A 15,686-nucleotide genomic window follows, 5' to 3' on the forward strand; every position below is an offset into this window, starting at 1 on the left:
GCTGCTGGTAGCTATTTCAGGTTAACTTTAGCAATGTTTGTGCAAGTATTTTGGTATTATACCTAATCTTAAGCTATTAAGACGTACTCGAATGTCATTGGTTGTTTGGAACTGAACTTATAAAAAATGTTTACATTTTTTTTTTTAACTAAACAGGCCTATGTTTTACCTTACGTAAGAAAATTTTTAATTAATAGAATAAGTAAATAATCTTAAGATAGCTATTATTATATAATAGTATTTACTGGAAAAAACAAAACCCTCTATATCGGGGTGGGCAAACTCTTTGGCTCACGGGCGAAATTGAGGTTCAAAATATGTGTTGGGACAGTTAGATGTAGAATGCTAGGTGAAATGATATAAACAAAATGTACAAGAATAAACCTAAACTTTTAAAGATAATTTGGCACATTTGATGTCTGCCGCTATCTAGGGGCATCAACCGAAATTACAGTTGATTGGTTATAATGCATGAAACTGAAGGAGCTATAATGTGGTTATTTTTGACCAATGTGTTTGATGAAACACTTCATTTGTCATTGATATTTGACAGCCTTCAGTTATTTTTAATTTTGTGTTGGCTGCTTTGTGACGTTTCCTTCTTCTGACATCATTAATTTACTTTAGACTAATGTCATCAGCCGTATCTTAGAAGCCAAGAATTAGAATATAAAGGGCAATTTTTAAACATTTTAAGAGCATTGTCCTGCTGCTGATTGTGGGTCGGTGTGTCACATGTCAGTCACACAGCCTATGTTATACATTCAGGTTTCTTCTTCTGCTGCTATAAATGAATGTGTGTTTACAAAAAGAGCAGCTCTCTCCTCTCTGAACCAAACCCTCGATGTCAACACACACTGTCACCCCGTCTTCACCACTGATGTCTCCTTTCATTTTCCTGTCTCCTCCTCCTCCCCCCTGTAGTTGCTGCTCCACAGCTTCCTTTTACACATTGTCATTTCTTTTATCAGCCTTTCTGACTCATGTTTTCTTTTTTCCTGCCATCACTGACGTAACGTTCTGTCTCCGTCTTTCCTACAGACTCTTCAATCTGACTCTGAAGAAGCTGATCATGCTGAAGGAGCTGGACAAAGATCTCACCTCTGTGGTCATCGCAGTCAAACTGCAGGTCAGCCTTACCGCATGATTATATACTATGAATTCATATTTAATACTGACAGTATTTGAAGCTGTGATGGTATAAATGTGAAGTGTGCTGGAGTGGATGGAGGTGACAGCTAATAGAAACCCGTCTCATTTCTTTCCCTCCTCCTTCTCAGGGCTCTAAACGGATTCTGCGCTCCAACGAGATCCTGTTGTCCTCAGCAGGGCTGACAGAGACCGACCTGCAGCTCACCTTCTCCCTGCAGGTAAAAAAAAAAAAAACATAAAATCTCTAGAAAATCTAGAACCAGTCTAAACATCTGCAGAATATTAGGACATTGGCTCTCTGAAGGTTCTCTTTGGCTTTAAATGTAATATTTTCAAAAACTACTTAAGGGTTTAATGAGTTTCTTAGAGTGACACGTCTTTATTAAACTGTAAAAAAACATTAAAAACTGGTGCGGTTAATCATGATTCATATTTTAAGTCGTTGCCCAGCCCTAATATATCTGTGTGTTTGTGTATCGTTGTCTTGTGTGTATCTGTGTGTTTGATCTCAACAGTATCCTCACTTCCTGAAGAGAGATGCCAACAAGCTCCAGATCATGCTGCAGCGACGCAAGCGGTACAAGAACCGCACCATCCTGGGATATAAAACGTTGGCACTGGGTCTCATCAACATGGCCGAGGTAGAACCTCTGAGTATAACACAGACTTTGGTGTTAAACCAAATCTTGGTCACTATTCAGTTCTGAACTGGCTCAGGTGTCGCAAAAAGTAAAAGGGAATATTTAAGTGTCTTCAAAGGAACTGCGTAATGTTGCGAAGCACTGGTCATAATATTTTGTGAAAATTGTAAAAATCGTCCATCAATAAACTGTTAAAATGTAAAATGATTTTCTCACAATCAGATGAAAGTTTCCAGACTGTAGAATTACCTGAAGAACAGTCATGTGATCAGAACAATTGTCCACCAGGTGATGCAGCATCCCAGTGAAGGTGCCCAGGTCCTGGGTCTCCACAGTCAGCTGAAGGACGCCTCTGTACCTGTAGCTGAGGTCCGGGTCTACTCCCTGTCCAGCCAGCCCATAGACCATGAAGGACCTAAAGCCAAGATGTCTGGTAGGAATCAGTCTCTTTGCGTCGCCCCCTGTCTGTCAAAGTGTTCATTGTTTTACATTTCTCTTCTACTAAGTCTATCCATCTATCTCTCTGTATATCTTTAGATCGTTCTCCAGACATCGAAAACTACTCAGAAGAGGAAGAAGAGAGTTACTCGTCAGAGCAGGAAGGAAGTGACGATCCCATCCATGGCCAGGTCTGAACACCACTAAACTAAAATACACTAGATATTAAATGGTTAACCTATTTCAGTGGATTCATCCTTTTTTTTTGCAGTATCTTTATGATGAAGACGAGGAGGTGAGGAAGAAGAAGCCCCGACGTAAGCTCACCTCCAACGCTGCCATCACCAGAGTGAGTCAAACCAAATAAAATAAGACAACGCTCCAAAGTAGTTAAAAATCTGAAAACATAACCAAAACCAGCTCAGCTAAGAGGCCAAAGGTTAGCCCTGAAGCTAATTAGATTGTTTTAGCGTCTCTCCAAAAACAGAGGCCAAAGGTTAGCCCTGAAGCTAATCTCCAAAAACTAGATAAATCTTTAGGTTAAAATAGGCTGGAAGTGGATTAATTTGATAAAAGGTAACAACAAATGATGCAAAATATAGGAAGAAATGGATCAACCTGAACCCAAAGAGTTGTTGAAGATTTGTACACATTTAAAACATTTTGGCTGTGACTAATTCACCTTTAAATTGTACAAAGACTAAAACACACACACAGAGAAGAAACAAACCTCCGCCTCTTCAGCATCACATGTGTGTGTTCCTCTTTTCTTCCTCCTCAGCAACCAAACATCAAGCAGAAGTTTGTGGCTCTGCTGAAGAGGTTTAAAGTCACAGATGAGGTAGGGGGCACTCTTTCTTCATTTATTGTTACTGTCACTGACATGAACAGGAAGCTCTTCTTCAACAGTGTGAAGTGTGTGTGTGTGTGTGTGTGCGCTCTGATGTCACACTTAGAACGAGGTGTGTGGGTGAGATGTGTCAGAAGAAGTGTAATAAAATAGGCAGCTCAACAAAACAACACTAACTGTGTGGGTTAAAAAAGAACTGCTGTGTGTGTGTGTGTGTGTGTGTATGTGTGTGTGTGTGTTTGCTCTTCGTGTGTGTGTTTGACAGTTTTTGTAATTTTTAGGCTAACATTTTGCTACATCTGGGCTAACACACACAAGATATGCTAACACATGCTATTTTGCTGAGCTCTATGTATATAGGTGATTGTAAGCTAATTTTAGGCTAACCTGAGCTGCTGTTCCTGTCTTTGTGGCTGTGTAATTTAATATTTTTTTCTAATTCTAAGCTATTTTTCAGGTAATTTGTTGTTATTGTTGGCTAAGTGGTTAGCAAAAAATCAATTCTAAGCTATTTTTCAGGTAATTTGTCGTTATTGTTGGCTACAAGTCTTACTTTCTTTTGCCATTTGTTTTGCTTTCTTATTTATCATGAATACTGGGTAACATAGAGCTATTCCAAGCTAATAGTTTAACGCTAACTCTGTAGCTGTTTTTTAAATTACAACTGGTAATTGTTTGGCTAACATTAAGCTCCCTCGTGTCTAGGTTTGAGTTTATCTTTATTGTAGTTATCTTTGTGCAAAAACATCCAATTACCTTTTAGTTAACATTGAGCTTTTGCTCATTTGTATTGATTAATTGGCTGTTTTTAGCTTAACTCGGGTAATTTGACACTGTTGCTCGGCATACGTTATCATATAACATTTTATCATGTTCAACATTTTTATTTATATAAATTCTAATACGTTTTCCACTGTGTGTTCCCGTCTTCTCCAGGTTGGCTTCGGGCTGGAGCACGTGTCAAGGGAGCAAATCCAGGAGGTGGAGGAAGACCTGGACGAGCTCTACGACAGTCTGGAGATGTACAATCCCAGTGACAGCGGCCCGGAGATGGAGGAGACGGACAGCATCCTCAGCACGCCCAAACCCAAGCTTAGGTAAGGCGGACTGGAGCTCCACCTGCTGGTGAAAGTGGGTCATTACAGCAGGCTTCAGCGTGATTAAATGTGACTTCCTGTGTCCGCAGACCGTTCTTCGAGGGAATGTCTCAGTCCAGCTCTCAGACGGAGATTGGCAGTTTGAACAGCAAAGGGAGTTTGGGTCGAGACACGTTTAGTCCGGTTCGTACCAGAGATTATTCCAGAAACATTTGCAGAATTTCATTAAATTTCATTAAAAACACTACGATCGATTTTATTTCTTTTTTTTTTTTTAATTTATTTTGAAAAAGTAACCGTCGGTTCAGTTGACTTTCACCCTGAATATTGGTTCTTCCTAGCCTGGATTAAGGGCTAACGTTCATTAATTTCTACTTCAGGCTGGACCCTGAATTTAATCTTTAACACTAGTTTTTATATAATTAAAACTGAAGTAGAACTGTTGAAAGATTTAAGTGGATTGTCGATGCTAGTTTTTATAGTTTTTACAAGTTTACTGGAGGATTGTCATGTGAGTGCAATTCTCTTTCTTCTCAAGCAGGGGGAGCAACCTCCCCTGGAGAGGATAAAACCCTCAAGAAGCCGCAACCTGGAGGAGGCGCTATCTGAGTCAGACACACAGGTAATGCTGGCTTTTGTATGTGTAAGTAGTTGTAAATATACAGAACTTGTTTACAGATGTGTGTGTGTGTTTGTAGGAGCTGACAGACCAGGAGCTTTTTACTGAAGTCGGCCCCTGCATTATGGTGTCCGTGGCAGAGAAACCCCGTACGCCCATGAAGAGCAGCAGAAGTGAAATCCAGCCCATGCCTTCACCTCGGTAAAGTTGGAGAACACCACTAATTAATTACTCTGTAGCATGACTGAGATTTAGGGACAAACTCATACCTTCCTCCTCTTATTCCAGCTATTTTTTTCTGTGAAAAGTTATTTTAATATATTTTTTCTTGTGTCTAATAATTTTTCAGCTATTTATGGTTGTTTGGTAATTTAAGCTTTTTTTTAAACCTAATTTTAGCTAGGTATGGGTTAAATGTAGCTATCATGTACTTTTAGCAATTAAAATAAAAATAAAATAATGCTAATTTTGGCTATTTCTCAGCCTGTACATTATAGCCTGGCCAATCATTGTTTCGTTGTGATTTTTTTTTTCTAATATTAGCTATTTGGGATATTGTAGCTATTCTTGGGCTAATTGTGTTATTATTCAGCTGCTTTTAGCTTTTTTTCCTTCCACTTATTGGGTTGTTTTGGCTGGTAATTTTAAACCATATCTGACTAATTGTAGTCATTATTTTGTTATGTTGGACCCTGGTTTACATGCTTCCCTGTCTTTCGCTGTAGGTTGGACGGAGGACACACACCTGGGCAGAAGCGCAGCAGCAGTAGCAGCAACACTCCAATGAAGGAGAGACAACTGTCCAAACCGCTGAGCGAACGCACCAACAGCTCAGATTCGGAGCGATCTCCAGAGCTGGGACATAGCACACCGGTATAACTTTTTCTCCTCCTCCTTTTTCTTCTTCAGACCAACAATGTCACATGAGTTCTCTTGTTTGTTTGTAGGTTCTGAGAAAAGCTGTGTACGACCAGCTCAACCAGATCCTGTCTTCAGACTCTGCTCTTCCTGAAAGTCTCATCCTCGTCAATGGGACAGACTGGCAAGGACAGGTGTGGACATGTAGCAGATTTGAGCTTTGAGCTTTTATTTTTTTAGTCTTTCTGTTATTTATACATTGTTTAAAATCATTTTTACAACAATGATTAACTAAGCTAACTTTAAGGTGCCCCTGTGCTGTCTTTTAGCTATCGTTTACATTAATATGGGTCTTCTACAGAATAAAATGAGTCCAATGTTATGGGGAGTTTAATGTTTAATTTCATGTTTTATTTTATATTACTAAATCGGTTTCTCTTTGATTAACCACCATTTGCTAACATTAACTTAAAGACATGACCCTGGTGTCAGTGTTATTATGAGTTATTTCACTCCTAACATTGTTTTCTTTTATTGTTTCTTGTGTATTTGCAGTACGTTGTAGAGCAGCTGCAGATGCAGCGACACCCGGTGGTTTGCACGTGTTCTGCAGCAGAAATCCAGGCGGTGCTGTCTGCCGTGCTCACACGCATACAGAAATTGTGAGAAATGTTCCTGTCGTATTATTTCGACTCATTCACACAAATGTTTATCTCTCAAATCAAAGTCCATTTACGGAATCAACAGCAGTGCTCAGTGTTCTCATGAATCTCATAATAAATCCTCACCTGGTATTTGTGGATTTGCCCCTCTCAGTGGCTGTTCATGACCAAATGTGACCCACATTAATTAGCACCTGCTGTGTTTATAGAGCTATACATTTTTTCTATGGACTTTGGTGAAAAAGAAACCTTTTTCCTAATTTGTTTGGACCATAGAAAATGACTGGTTAAACCACTGTAAAGGTCAGGTTACAAATACACCAACTTTGTTCCATGTGTAAAAATGGTTCCTTGTCTGTTGTGTGGCTAAAAACCACAGAAATGACTTAAACTTCATTCTTTTACCTGTGTGTTTGTTGGTTTTCCCTGCAGCTGTAACTGTAACTCCTCCATGCCCAGAGCGGTGAAGGTGGCCGCGGTGGGCGGACAGAGTTATCTGGGTTCCATCCTGCAGTTCTTTGTCACTCAGCTGGCCAACAAGACGTCTGATTGGCTGAACCACATGCGCTTCCTGGTGGTGCCCCTGGGTAAAAAACAGTCGTCAGTTCTACAAGCGCCGACTCTATTAATTTTGTCCTAATTTTGTTGTGACATAAACTCCGCCTCCTTCCTCAGGCTCCCACCCTGTGGCCAAACATCTGGCTGTTCTGGACAAAAGCTACGGCTCATCATTCATGGACGCACCGTGGAGGGACGTCTTCAGCCGCTCTGAGCCACCGATAAACGGTAACATCTCTCTGGCAAATTTTATCATTTGTCTTTTTACCTTTTTTTTTAACCAATTTCTTGCTAATCTTTTAGCGTATTATGCTCATTATGAGCTTGAAGAATGAGCTAAGGGTTGGTTACTTTTGGCTAATTTTTTATAACGTTTTTGAATTTGATTTGAATTTTTGAAGTTAATTTGATATGACAGCTTTTCTGTTTTTTAATTTAATTAATTATTTTATAACTAACTAATTATTTTTTGGCTAAAATAGGCTAAGATTATCCAAACTGTAGCTATTCTATTGCAAATATTCAGTTATTTTTAGCCTATTGTTAACTATATTTGCATTTTTTGTGAATATTTGTCTAATTCTTGACTTTTTTCTTAAATTAAAATAAAATCTCCACAGACCAGTTGGATGTCGCAGGAAGAATCGCTCAGTACATCAGTGGCGCCACTGTCACCCACCAGCTGCCCATCGCTGAGGCTATGCTAACGTGTAAACACAGGACGTGAGTCAAGGGACCGTCTGAAAAGAACATAGTTATTATTTTTTGTGAACTTCCCCTTATATGTTATTATTTTGATCTGTAAGCAGACGGGATGAAGATTCCTACCAGAAATTCATCCCTTTTATTGGGGTAAGATATTTTTTCATTTAACATTTATTTCTTGTTAGCTTTGTCAAATAACATAAAATTAGGCCAAAATGTCTAGAAATGTTGTTTTTAATATTCCCCAAAAACATTTTCCAGGTGGTGAAGGTCGGACTCATCGAGTCGGGTTCTTCACCAACAGGTGAGTCTGTGCAAAAAAAAAAAAAAAGAATTTTTCTCTTTGATGGTTTCTCACGTTTTGGCTCATTGCTTTGTTTTTGTTTGTGTTGTTGCAAAAGGAGACACGGAAGAGGGCGTGGCCGTGAGTTTGGCTGTGCCCTCCACCTCGCCTCCCACCCACGGCTCCCCAACAGGGATGATCAAGGAGGCGGCGACTCCTCCCTCCTCGCCCTCTATGGGCAGTGTCCTAACAGTACAAGGGTGAGTTTAACAGACAGTAACTGCAACACACTTTAAACAACTTTGAACTATGCTGTGGACATTTCTTCAGCTTTGGTTACCATTGTGCTGTGGTTAAAAAGTAATAAAAAAGTACACTCAAAATAGAGAAAAAAAAATAACCAGGAGTAAAGTTGATATTGAATTATGAAATAAAAATATAACCAGGAGTAAAGTTGATATTGAATGATGAAATTAAAAAGCATATTACCTTACATTACTAGAAGAGAAGCTAAACATTAGCCCAGTATGAAATCAAGTCAGTATACTTGAGCTTACAGTTAGCTAAACATGAACTTACCTCTGTCCACAGTAGTCCCAGCATGTCCCATGGCATGGACGCCATAGGATTGCAGGTGGACTACTGGCTAGCCTCTTTAGCTGAGAAGCGACGTGAGGGCGAGCGACGAGACACAGGCTGCAAGAACACGCTGAAGAGTGCCTTCCGCTCCCTGCAGGTCAGCAGGCTGCCAGGAGGAGGCGTAAGTGAACCACAGACACAGGTCAGCACTATGGCCATGACAGTTGTCACCAAGGAGAAGAACAAGAAAGGTGAGAGGTCAAATGCTGGTTCAGACTCATTGGCTGCTAACATTACGGTTTGGCTAACTTTCCTGCTGCGTTTCCATCGTGGGTTCGCTTTAGTTCCCACTATCTTCCTGGGAAAGAAGCCCAAAGAGAAGGATATGGAGTCCAAGAGTCAGGTCATCGAAGGCATCAGTCGCCTCATCTGCTCAGCTAAGCAGCAGCAGACTTTCCTGAAAGGTAACATGGCTAACTGTTAGCTGCATTAGCTGAATTTAGGTTAACTTAATGCTAATATTTTTGTACATTTTATCATTTAACATGACTGTTGAAGCTATTTTCTCACCATTCTTTTACAGTACTTATTTAAGAACCAAAATGTTCTGTTTCTAAATATATTTTCATGGCTAATTTTTCATCAATCATTTTTGTCCACCTTAAAGCATCTTTTGTCGTATTTGCTTAATTCTTAGCTTCTTTATTTACTCTCAGTTACATCAACATTTTCTTGACTGTCTTCAATCGCCTTTGCTGCCGTTCTGCTGAATATCGATTAATTAAAATTTTACTGTGTTTATAGTGAAATGATGTGCCTGACTTTGGCTGATTTGACACATTTCTTGGATAAACTTCCTGACAGCGTCTTCTGATTGTATTTTTTGTTACCTCTTAGATTTTATTCAGCCAACTTTGTTGATCTTATCTCCAGTTTTCTTTGTCTCTTCTGCTAGTGTCTATTGACGGCGTGGAGTGGAACGATGTTAAATTCTTCCAGCTGGCCGCCCAGTGGCCAACTCATGTCAAGTACCTGCCTGTAGGACTGTTTGGCTACAGTAAGCCTCTGGCCTCTTAGGGCTAAGCTCCGCCCTCCAAGACCTGGACTCCCTGACTGGACCTTCAACTGTACTCATTCCTGTCTCTCCTTCACAAACATGTTGATTCCCACAAAGTGACATCGAGTGGCTGGGATTATATTTCTGTTCTCTACTGTTGTCAAAACACATCAAGGAGAGGATGGGAGTGGGAGAAAGGTGGTGTTTGGGTGGCAGCTGATGTTACTGGTCACTTTATTGGTGACTCTCCTGTGTGCGTTTGTGTGTGTGTGTGTGTTTGTTTGACTGGGGCATTACAGCACAAATTTATTGCCATTTTTCCGTTTTCCGTTCTATGGAATGCGACAAATTGCATGCAACAAGTCAAAGACTCTGACACTCAACTTCTCGACCCAATCTGATCCTCACGTGCATGAGCCAATGGAACCGTAGTGAAAAAAATGACCTCGAAATTTTTTCTCGACTTCTAAAACTCTGACACACCTGCTCTTCAAAACAATTGAACTGAGGGCTTCCATCGACAGTCGGTCTTCTGGATGTTAAACAACAAATATTTCCTTTAAAATGAAAATATACTGTATGTCTACATTTAAGGGAAGTGTCATTTGAATGTGTAAAAATAGTGAAAACTTCCCTTTAAAGCTGTTTCATGGCTGTGTAATTTGTAGTGTACATTTCTGTGAAAAGTCCCAGAATTTCTGGCCAGGGCAGTTTCCTTTATCTTTCTTGTTTGCTATGCACATAGAAGACCACTAGGGGGGGCTGCTGTTCAAGTACTGCCAAACTTTGGCGCTGCCCTACCAACAAACCAGGCAAAATCTCAAAGTTCTGCCCAAACCTGTCCATCAAAACAATTCTAGTAGTACACTAAGGACTAAATATCAAGTAGTATATCCACAGGGTGGCGAATGTGGTTCAGAAATGGTCAAGAATCGACACAATATGGCCAACTTCCTGTTGGCTTAGCGTTTGGTTTCCACTGATGGGCTGCTTCCACTTCCTTAACAGAGTCTGTGGTATTTCTTTGTGGAAAAGTCTGGCTTAAATAAAGCACAATATCGCCCCCTACTGTATATCTATGTAACTGTTTACTTGGATTAAATTGAAATACTAAACATTTTTAGCTACAGGTGTGTTTCGCAGTTTTCTCTAGAACGTCGTGAGGTGATTCGTGAGCGTACAGTTTTCGCTAACACAAGTGTGTGTGTAAACTTGATGTGGTCAGAAATCATGTATCGATACGAAAAAAAGACAAAAACGTTTTCTACCATGTGACTCTAAGTGTGTGATGGTGTGTGTACACGTGTGTGTGTGTGTGTGTTGGTGAATGAAACCCAAAAAAAACTGATCATTGGGAATACATTTACAAATTAAAGATTTGAGACGTTGTGCTGCCTACGGTGACGTATTAGTCCAGTTATTTTTTTATATAGTGTTAGAACTCCTGAGTGTTGAGTTGTTAATTGGTTGATTGGTCGTGGATTAGATTATAATCTGTTTCCCTGTGTGTCAATATTCCAGTGTTACTCAGTGTTACATCACTCACTCTTTCTGTTAGCCAGCATTTGAACTGAGCCTCACCATGTGAACCAACCAAAACTGGTTTGAACAGTGGTTGCCGTATGGGTTTATCCACCAGTTCCATGTGAAAATGGCTGGAACTAGGTCTTCTTGGTCGTTCCATATCGTTGGGCTTAAGGACTTTAAAACAATCCTACATGGACTGTGGGCACAGTAAAGTCCTCATGAATCGTGGGCTGCATCAAATAATCCATTATTGGTTTGTGTATTCTAATTGTTGGAAATGTTAATGTTGCCCAAATGGTTCGTCCTCTCATACCAAACTCCATTGAGAATATCAACGATTTTACTTCAAATCAGACGTGAGAATCTATGTGTTGATGGTTGCACCAGGAAGTTCAAATCGAATATTTTGTGATTTCAGTGGTTGAAATTTTAGGTTGGGATTTACATTAGTGACTCAAACTGGCCAGTTGAGGCAGCAGTGGACCAGCAGCAAATGTATTCCCTCAAGCTGAGATTGTTGTTTTTCTCTATGAAGTCTTGTATAGGAAACATGGTCAAACATTACCACACAGTCTGTTGATACGGTGAAGCAGGTCTGGTTTAAATTAGATTATTGTTTTGCCAAGTGGCTAAAATGTATCTTTCCATCTTTGCTGACAGAAATTTTTAGGGATCTACGTTCCTGAAAACGTCAAAACCAGCAACCGTTACCTCTTTGACTATATGTTTAATATCAAAATGTTCTCAGCCTTGTTGTCTTGATCCACAAATTGACCAGAGTTTACGTTTCTTTGCTTAAATTTACTGCAGAAAATTGGAAGCGGTCCTGTTGGACAGAAGTGTTTCGAGGGACTTTAGAGACAAAAAGTCGCTGTCTATGAATTTAAGTGAAGCTCGAAGATTGTTGGAGGTCTATTGGTACAAAAGGTCTTGACATAACACAATAAGAACTATTGATCTTGAGTCAGGATTTCAAGTTTTCTGGGACGTTCTTGCCTTCCATTTGTAACAGCTGTGCTTTTTGTTGACGCCTTATTGCTGGTTCCTGTATGTGTAAGTGTCGGACTAGCTCCTGTGTCTCGTACCTTGGTCCGTCCTTCTGTCCGTCAGTTGTACTCTTACCCTGTGTGTATGTGTGTGTCTGTAACTGATGGTGTAGAGATTAGGAACTGTCTGGTTCTTGGAGTACCCTCTGTCCGTCCGTCAGTCCACTGAGACTCCTCGTTCTTCACCGAGCTTCCACAGGCTTGGCTTCTTCATCTGCAAACACTCTCAAATAAAAAAAAAGTCGTCTCCAATCGTTTCTCCTCTCCATTGTCGCTGGAATCTGGTCCGACCACCGACGTGTTCCTGAGCTTGTGGACATCTTCTCATTTCTTGCACATACTGTTGTTTGTTCGCCTTTTGCCTTTAACAGTACACTGTAATACTTGTAACCATGCTTGTACATATCAGACTGTACTATTTTTGTGTTTTTCTTCATTTCAAGTTTGTTTTATAGTCCGGCTTTTTCATGATGACGTTTGTCAATCAAACAAATGTGGGACGGAAAGTGGAAGTGTTCATTGTTGCATTTGTTTTTTTAAATAAAAAAAATATATTATTTATACACTGGTGTCATGTTGGGTTTTTTTTTTAAAAAGAACAGGTGTTTAGGGAATTATTGTAATTATTATTGCTTACTTTTCCTTTATCTAAATAAAAGAAAGTATAAAGAAAGTATGATCAAGTGTTAACTGGCTGTTGTTTACATTATTTCTCAGTCAACCCGTGGTTTAGACACATAAAGACGTTTTACAAGAGAGACATTGTTCTGTTCGGACATATTTGGGTCAGAGTGTAAATTAAAGTTTACGTGAGTCACGGGATCAGGTCAGTGGAACACAGGAGAACTGTTTTCATCCTGCTGCCATCGTTAAGCCCCCTTTGAATGGTCACCCTTCATTAACGGGAGCGTAAAAACATTCAGAGAGTTACCTCCCAACTACACTCATTTCGGTAAAAGTGAATTATTTTTTCTTTTCTTCATGTTATGTAGTTGTTAATATCGAAACGTGTTATGTTACATAAAATGCGAGGCAACGCAACTAAATTTAAGTATGACTCATCTGATGGACCGTTTCTTAAAATAGTTCAGGACAGTTTTGCTTCACAGGTAAGAAGAAAATGCACTATTTAATGTTTATTTGTTAAAAATAAGACATTTATTTAGGTTTCCTCAAATTCAAATGGAACTTGATGGTCCCTAAGCGATTAAAACATGAAATATTTAATTTTTCGGAATTAACTTGATTAAAAGAAAACCTGAAAAAGAGCATTTTAGTTTATCTAGTGGTAAATAATAACAATACAACAGGACAGGTTTCTTTGCAGTTTTGCAAAATTCATCACCCTATTTAGTGTGTTGTCGGAGTGAATCATCTCGTCTCTTTGATACATCTTTGGTCATCGAGTACAGTTCAGCAGCGGAGCCATTCTCGCCGCCTTTTCACTCTATTTGAGCAAATGTGCGACAACAACACCGCCTACAGTTATTTTTACTTGGCAACAATACTGCTTCAAGTATATATGCTGGAAAACAACACTTCTTAAAATGATAATGGTTTATTTGACCTCAACCACGTCACGTGGTGCGCGTTCTAAGAGCCCCCATTGTGTTCTGCAGTGTTAAATTTCTCTTTTAGTAAATAACGGTTTTTTCTTTTAAACATTAGTATTCATTTAAAGATTATTCAGAGAATGTACTTGCTTATTTACTTGTTAAGATTTTGTAATGCTATTTAGTGCCTCTTATCGCTGTCAAATCACGCGAGAAGTCAAGTAAAAGATAAAGAACCCGAATTAACTTCCTTACGTTCCAAGTACTATAAATTTAACCTCGTAAAAATACACACATAACATTTCTAAGAAGAATGAGTCTTAATTCTGTCGTTTTTGTGCCACTAAAATGACAATAAAATCACAATGAATTCGATCAGCAACTGCGTGCGTCAATATTTGCCTGTTTTAGTTTCAGTTAGTTTTATTTTGAAACGCTAACCGGAAGCTGTTGCGTTGTACTTAGTCGGTCTTGTCTCTGTGTTACTCGCAGCATCACAACATTGTCCTGCTTTGTTGAAAGAAGCAGAAAGCGACGCACTCGTCTTCGATGAAGGTAACAAAGATAATGTTTAGAAGATTTACCATTTACATTATTATAACAAATGGAACTACGTTGTTCATAATAGCTCCTACTGCGGGTATTTTGATGGTGTGTGTTGTTCATAAACTGTGCCAAATCGAACGTGACATCATTGAAGAGGTCCATGAATGCGTCACGAACCGACAGTGTTGCATTCAAATCCTATATGCCGGCTTTTGACGTTATTTTTGTGAAATGGTTTGTGTTTTTATATGTAACGTCATGTCATGTGATGATTAAACGTGGTTTGGATCACGTTGTTGGGCTCGGGTTCGCTGTGTTTACATGTAAAAATTAAAGCTAATTCGGGTAATTTGCTGTTAATCGTCACTAATTCGCGGACTGTGGTCTGTGGTGGGAGCATTTTGGTTTTTATTTAGTGTTGTTTTCCCCTTCCTGTGTGACTCTCCATCATCGGTCACCTTCATTGAAGTGCTGCCAAGCCTCAGGGCCTCGGGCCTCTCCGCCTCCGCCTCCATCACCTGTTTATTTGTTCCTCCCTGAAACGAGTGCAGACGCCGCTGCACAGATGACAGATTGAACAGGATTCAGGGTTTCACATTTTTACCCTCCGCTGCTGTCTTTCCTTCAGTGACTGTGTGTTTGTTTGGCTTGGATTATTGGTGCATTGCAGCCAGGCGGTGAGTTGGGCGGACGGGAGGGGGAGAGAATGGGAGGCGGAGGAAGAGAGGGAGGAGAACAAGTGCACCTCCATCATCCGAGCAGAATCCTGCTGCTCTCACTGTTTACTTTGTGTGACGAACCAAAACAGTTCCTCAGAACTGAAGGGACACTGAGGTTACGGCTTCACCGTGTACAGTTGAACTGAATATGACGCTGCAGTACAGATTACCTGTGGGATGATGGTAAAATAAGAGTTTATTCTACATAATGGATATTCTGAGCAGGTTTATCAGGGTCTGAAATACACAAAAATAACCAAAGTAAAAGTCAAGAACTGAAGCTGGAAGTTTAAAGATTAAATTATACCAAATATTTAAAGTCAAAAGTGAAAGAGTAAAGTGTTGTTTTTGTCCGATTTTGCAGTACAAAGAATTGAGCTGGTCGCCAACAACTAACTGACTTTACTACAGATTCACAGATTGTACTTTTCTGATGAAAATTGCCGATTGCAATCGCAAATCAACCCTTGGTGCATTACTGCCACCTACAGGGTTGGAGTGTGAAAATAATAGAAATAGAAATTAGGTAAGTGGGAAAGGTGAAATTAAATGCCTCATTTTTATATTATGTTTCTTTTTATCTGAGATTCAAAATCTAAATTAAAATTGTAATCTTTTTATAAAAAATATTATATATTGCTAAAAATGTTTACCATCCCTTGAGTGGGTGTCAACAGGCTGCAACATATTCTCAGTCCAGTGACAGAGTCTTGTTTTAATTAGTTTCTCTGGTCAGTGGCAGCTGCTGCATCATTGACAGACTCTCTCTCTCTCTGTCTCTCTCTCTCTCTCTCTC

The 15,686-nt window shown here is 39.6% G+C and overlaps 2 protein-coding genes across 6 annotated transcripts in view; both read left to right on the plus strand.

The window, feature by feature from the left end:
- pacs1 (phosphofurin acidic cluster sorting protein 1) overlaps window positions 1-12,631 on the plus strand; it is a 32,859-nt gene extending 20,228 nt beyond the window's left edge. Inside the window, exons 2-24 of one of the 5 annotated variants that reach the window (XM_017036627.2) lie at window positions 1,042-1,129; window positions 1,281-1,370; window positions 1,668-1,793; window positions 2,082-2,226; window positions 2,331-2,422; window positions 2,503-2,580; window positions 3,013-3,072; window positions 4,018-4,178; window positions 4,268-4,361; window positions 4,717-4,800; window positions 4,877-4,998; window positions 5,523-5,670; window positions 5,745-5,849; window positions 6,211-6,317; window positions 6,750-6,904; window positions 6,993-7,103; window positions 7,496-7,598; window positions 7,682-7,727; window positions 7,842-7,884; window positions 7,982-8,123; window positions 8,458-8,693; window positions 8,787-8,906; window positions 9,398-12,631. In XM_017036627.2, coding sequence (XP_016892116.1) covers window positions 1,042-1,129; window positions 1,281-1,370; window positions 1,668-1,793; window positions 2,082-2,226; window positions 2,331-2,422; window positions 2,503-2,580; window positions 3,013-3,072; window positions 4,018-4,178; window positions 4,268-4,361; window positions 4,717-4,800; window positions 4,877-4,998; window positions 5,523-5,670; window positions 5,745-5,849; window positions 6,211-6,317; window positions 6,750-6,904; window positions 6,993-7,103; window positions 7,496-7,598; window positions 7,682-7,727; window positions 7,842-7,884; window positions 7,982-8,123; window positions 8,458-8,693; window positions 8,787-8,906; window positions 9,398-9,519 — 2,578 coding nt within the window. In that variant the 3' untranslated portion in view covers window positions 9,520-12,631. Of the gene's footprint in view, window positions 1-1,041; window positions 1,130-1,280; window positions 1,371-1,667; window positions 1,794-2,081; window positions 2,227-2,330; window positions 2,423-2,502; window positions 2,581-3,012; window positions 3,073-4,017; window positions 4,179-4,267; window positions 4,362-4,716; window positions 4,801-4,876; window positions 4,999-5,522; window positions 5,671-5,744; window positions 5,850-6,210; window positions 6,318-6,749; window positions 6,905-6,992; window positions 7,104-7,495; window positions 7,599-7,681; window positions 7,728-7,841; window positions 7,885-7,981; window positions 8,124-8,454; window positions 8,694-8,786; window positions 8,907-9,397 lie in introns of all 5 variants that reach the window. The other 4 variants (XM_017036619.2, XM_017036623.2, XM_008320879.3 and 1 more) reach the window with 4 other exon arrangements.
- A 1,419-nt stretch (window positions 12,632-14,050) lies between these two features.
- klc2 (kinesin light chain 2) overlaps window positions 14,051-15,686 on the plus strand; it is an 8,881-nt gene continuing 7,245 nt past the window's right edge. The window contains exon 1 of the mRNA XM_008320865.3: window positions 14,051-14,180. The gene's annotated coding sequence lies outside the window, so the exon portion shown is untranslated. The remainder of the gene's footprint in view (window positions 14,181-15,686) is intronic.

This window comes from Cynoglossus semilaevis, chromosome 1, assembly GCF_000523025.1.
Source record: "Cynoglossus semilaevis isolate Cse_v1.0 chromosome 1, Cse_v1.0, whole genome shotgun sequence".
Classification (NCBI taxonomy): Eukaryota; Metazoa; Chordata; class Actinopteri; order Pleuronectiformes; family Cynoglossidae; genus Cynoglossus; species Cynoglossus semilaevis.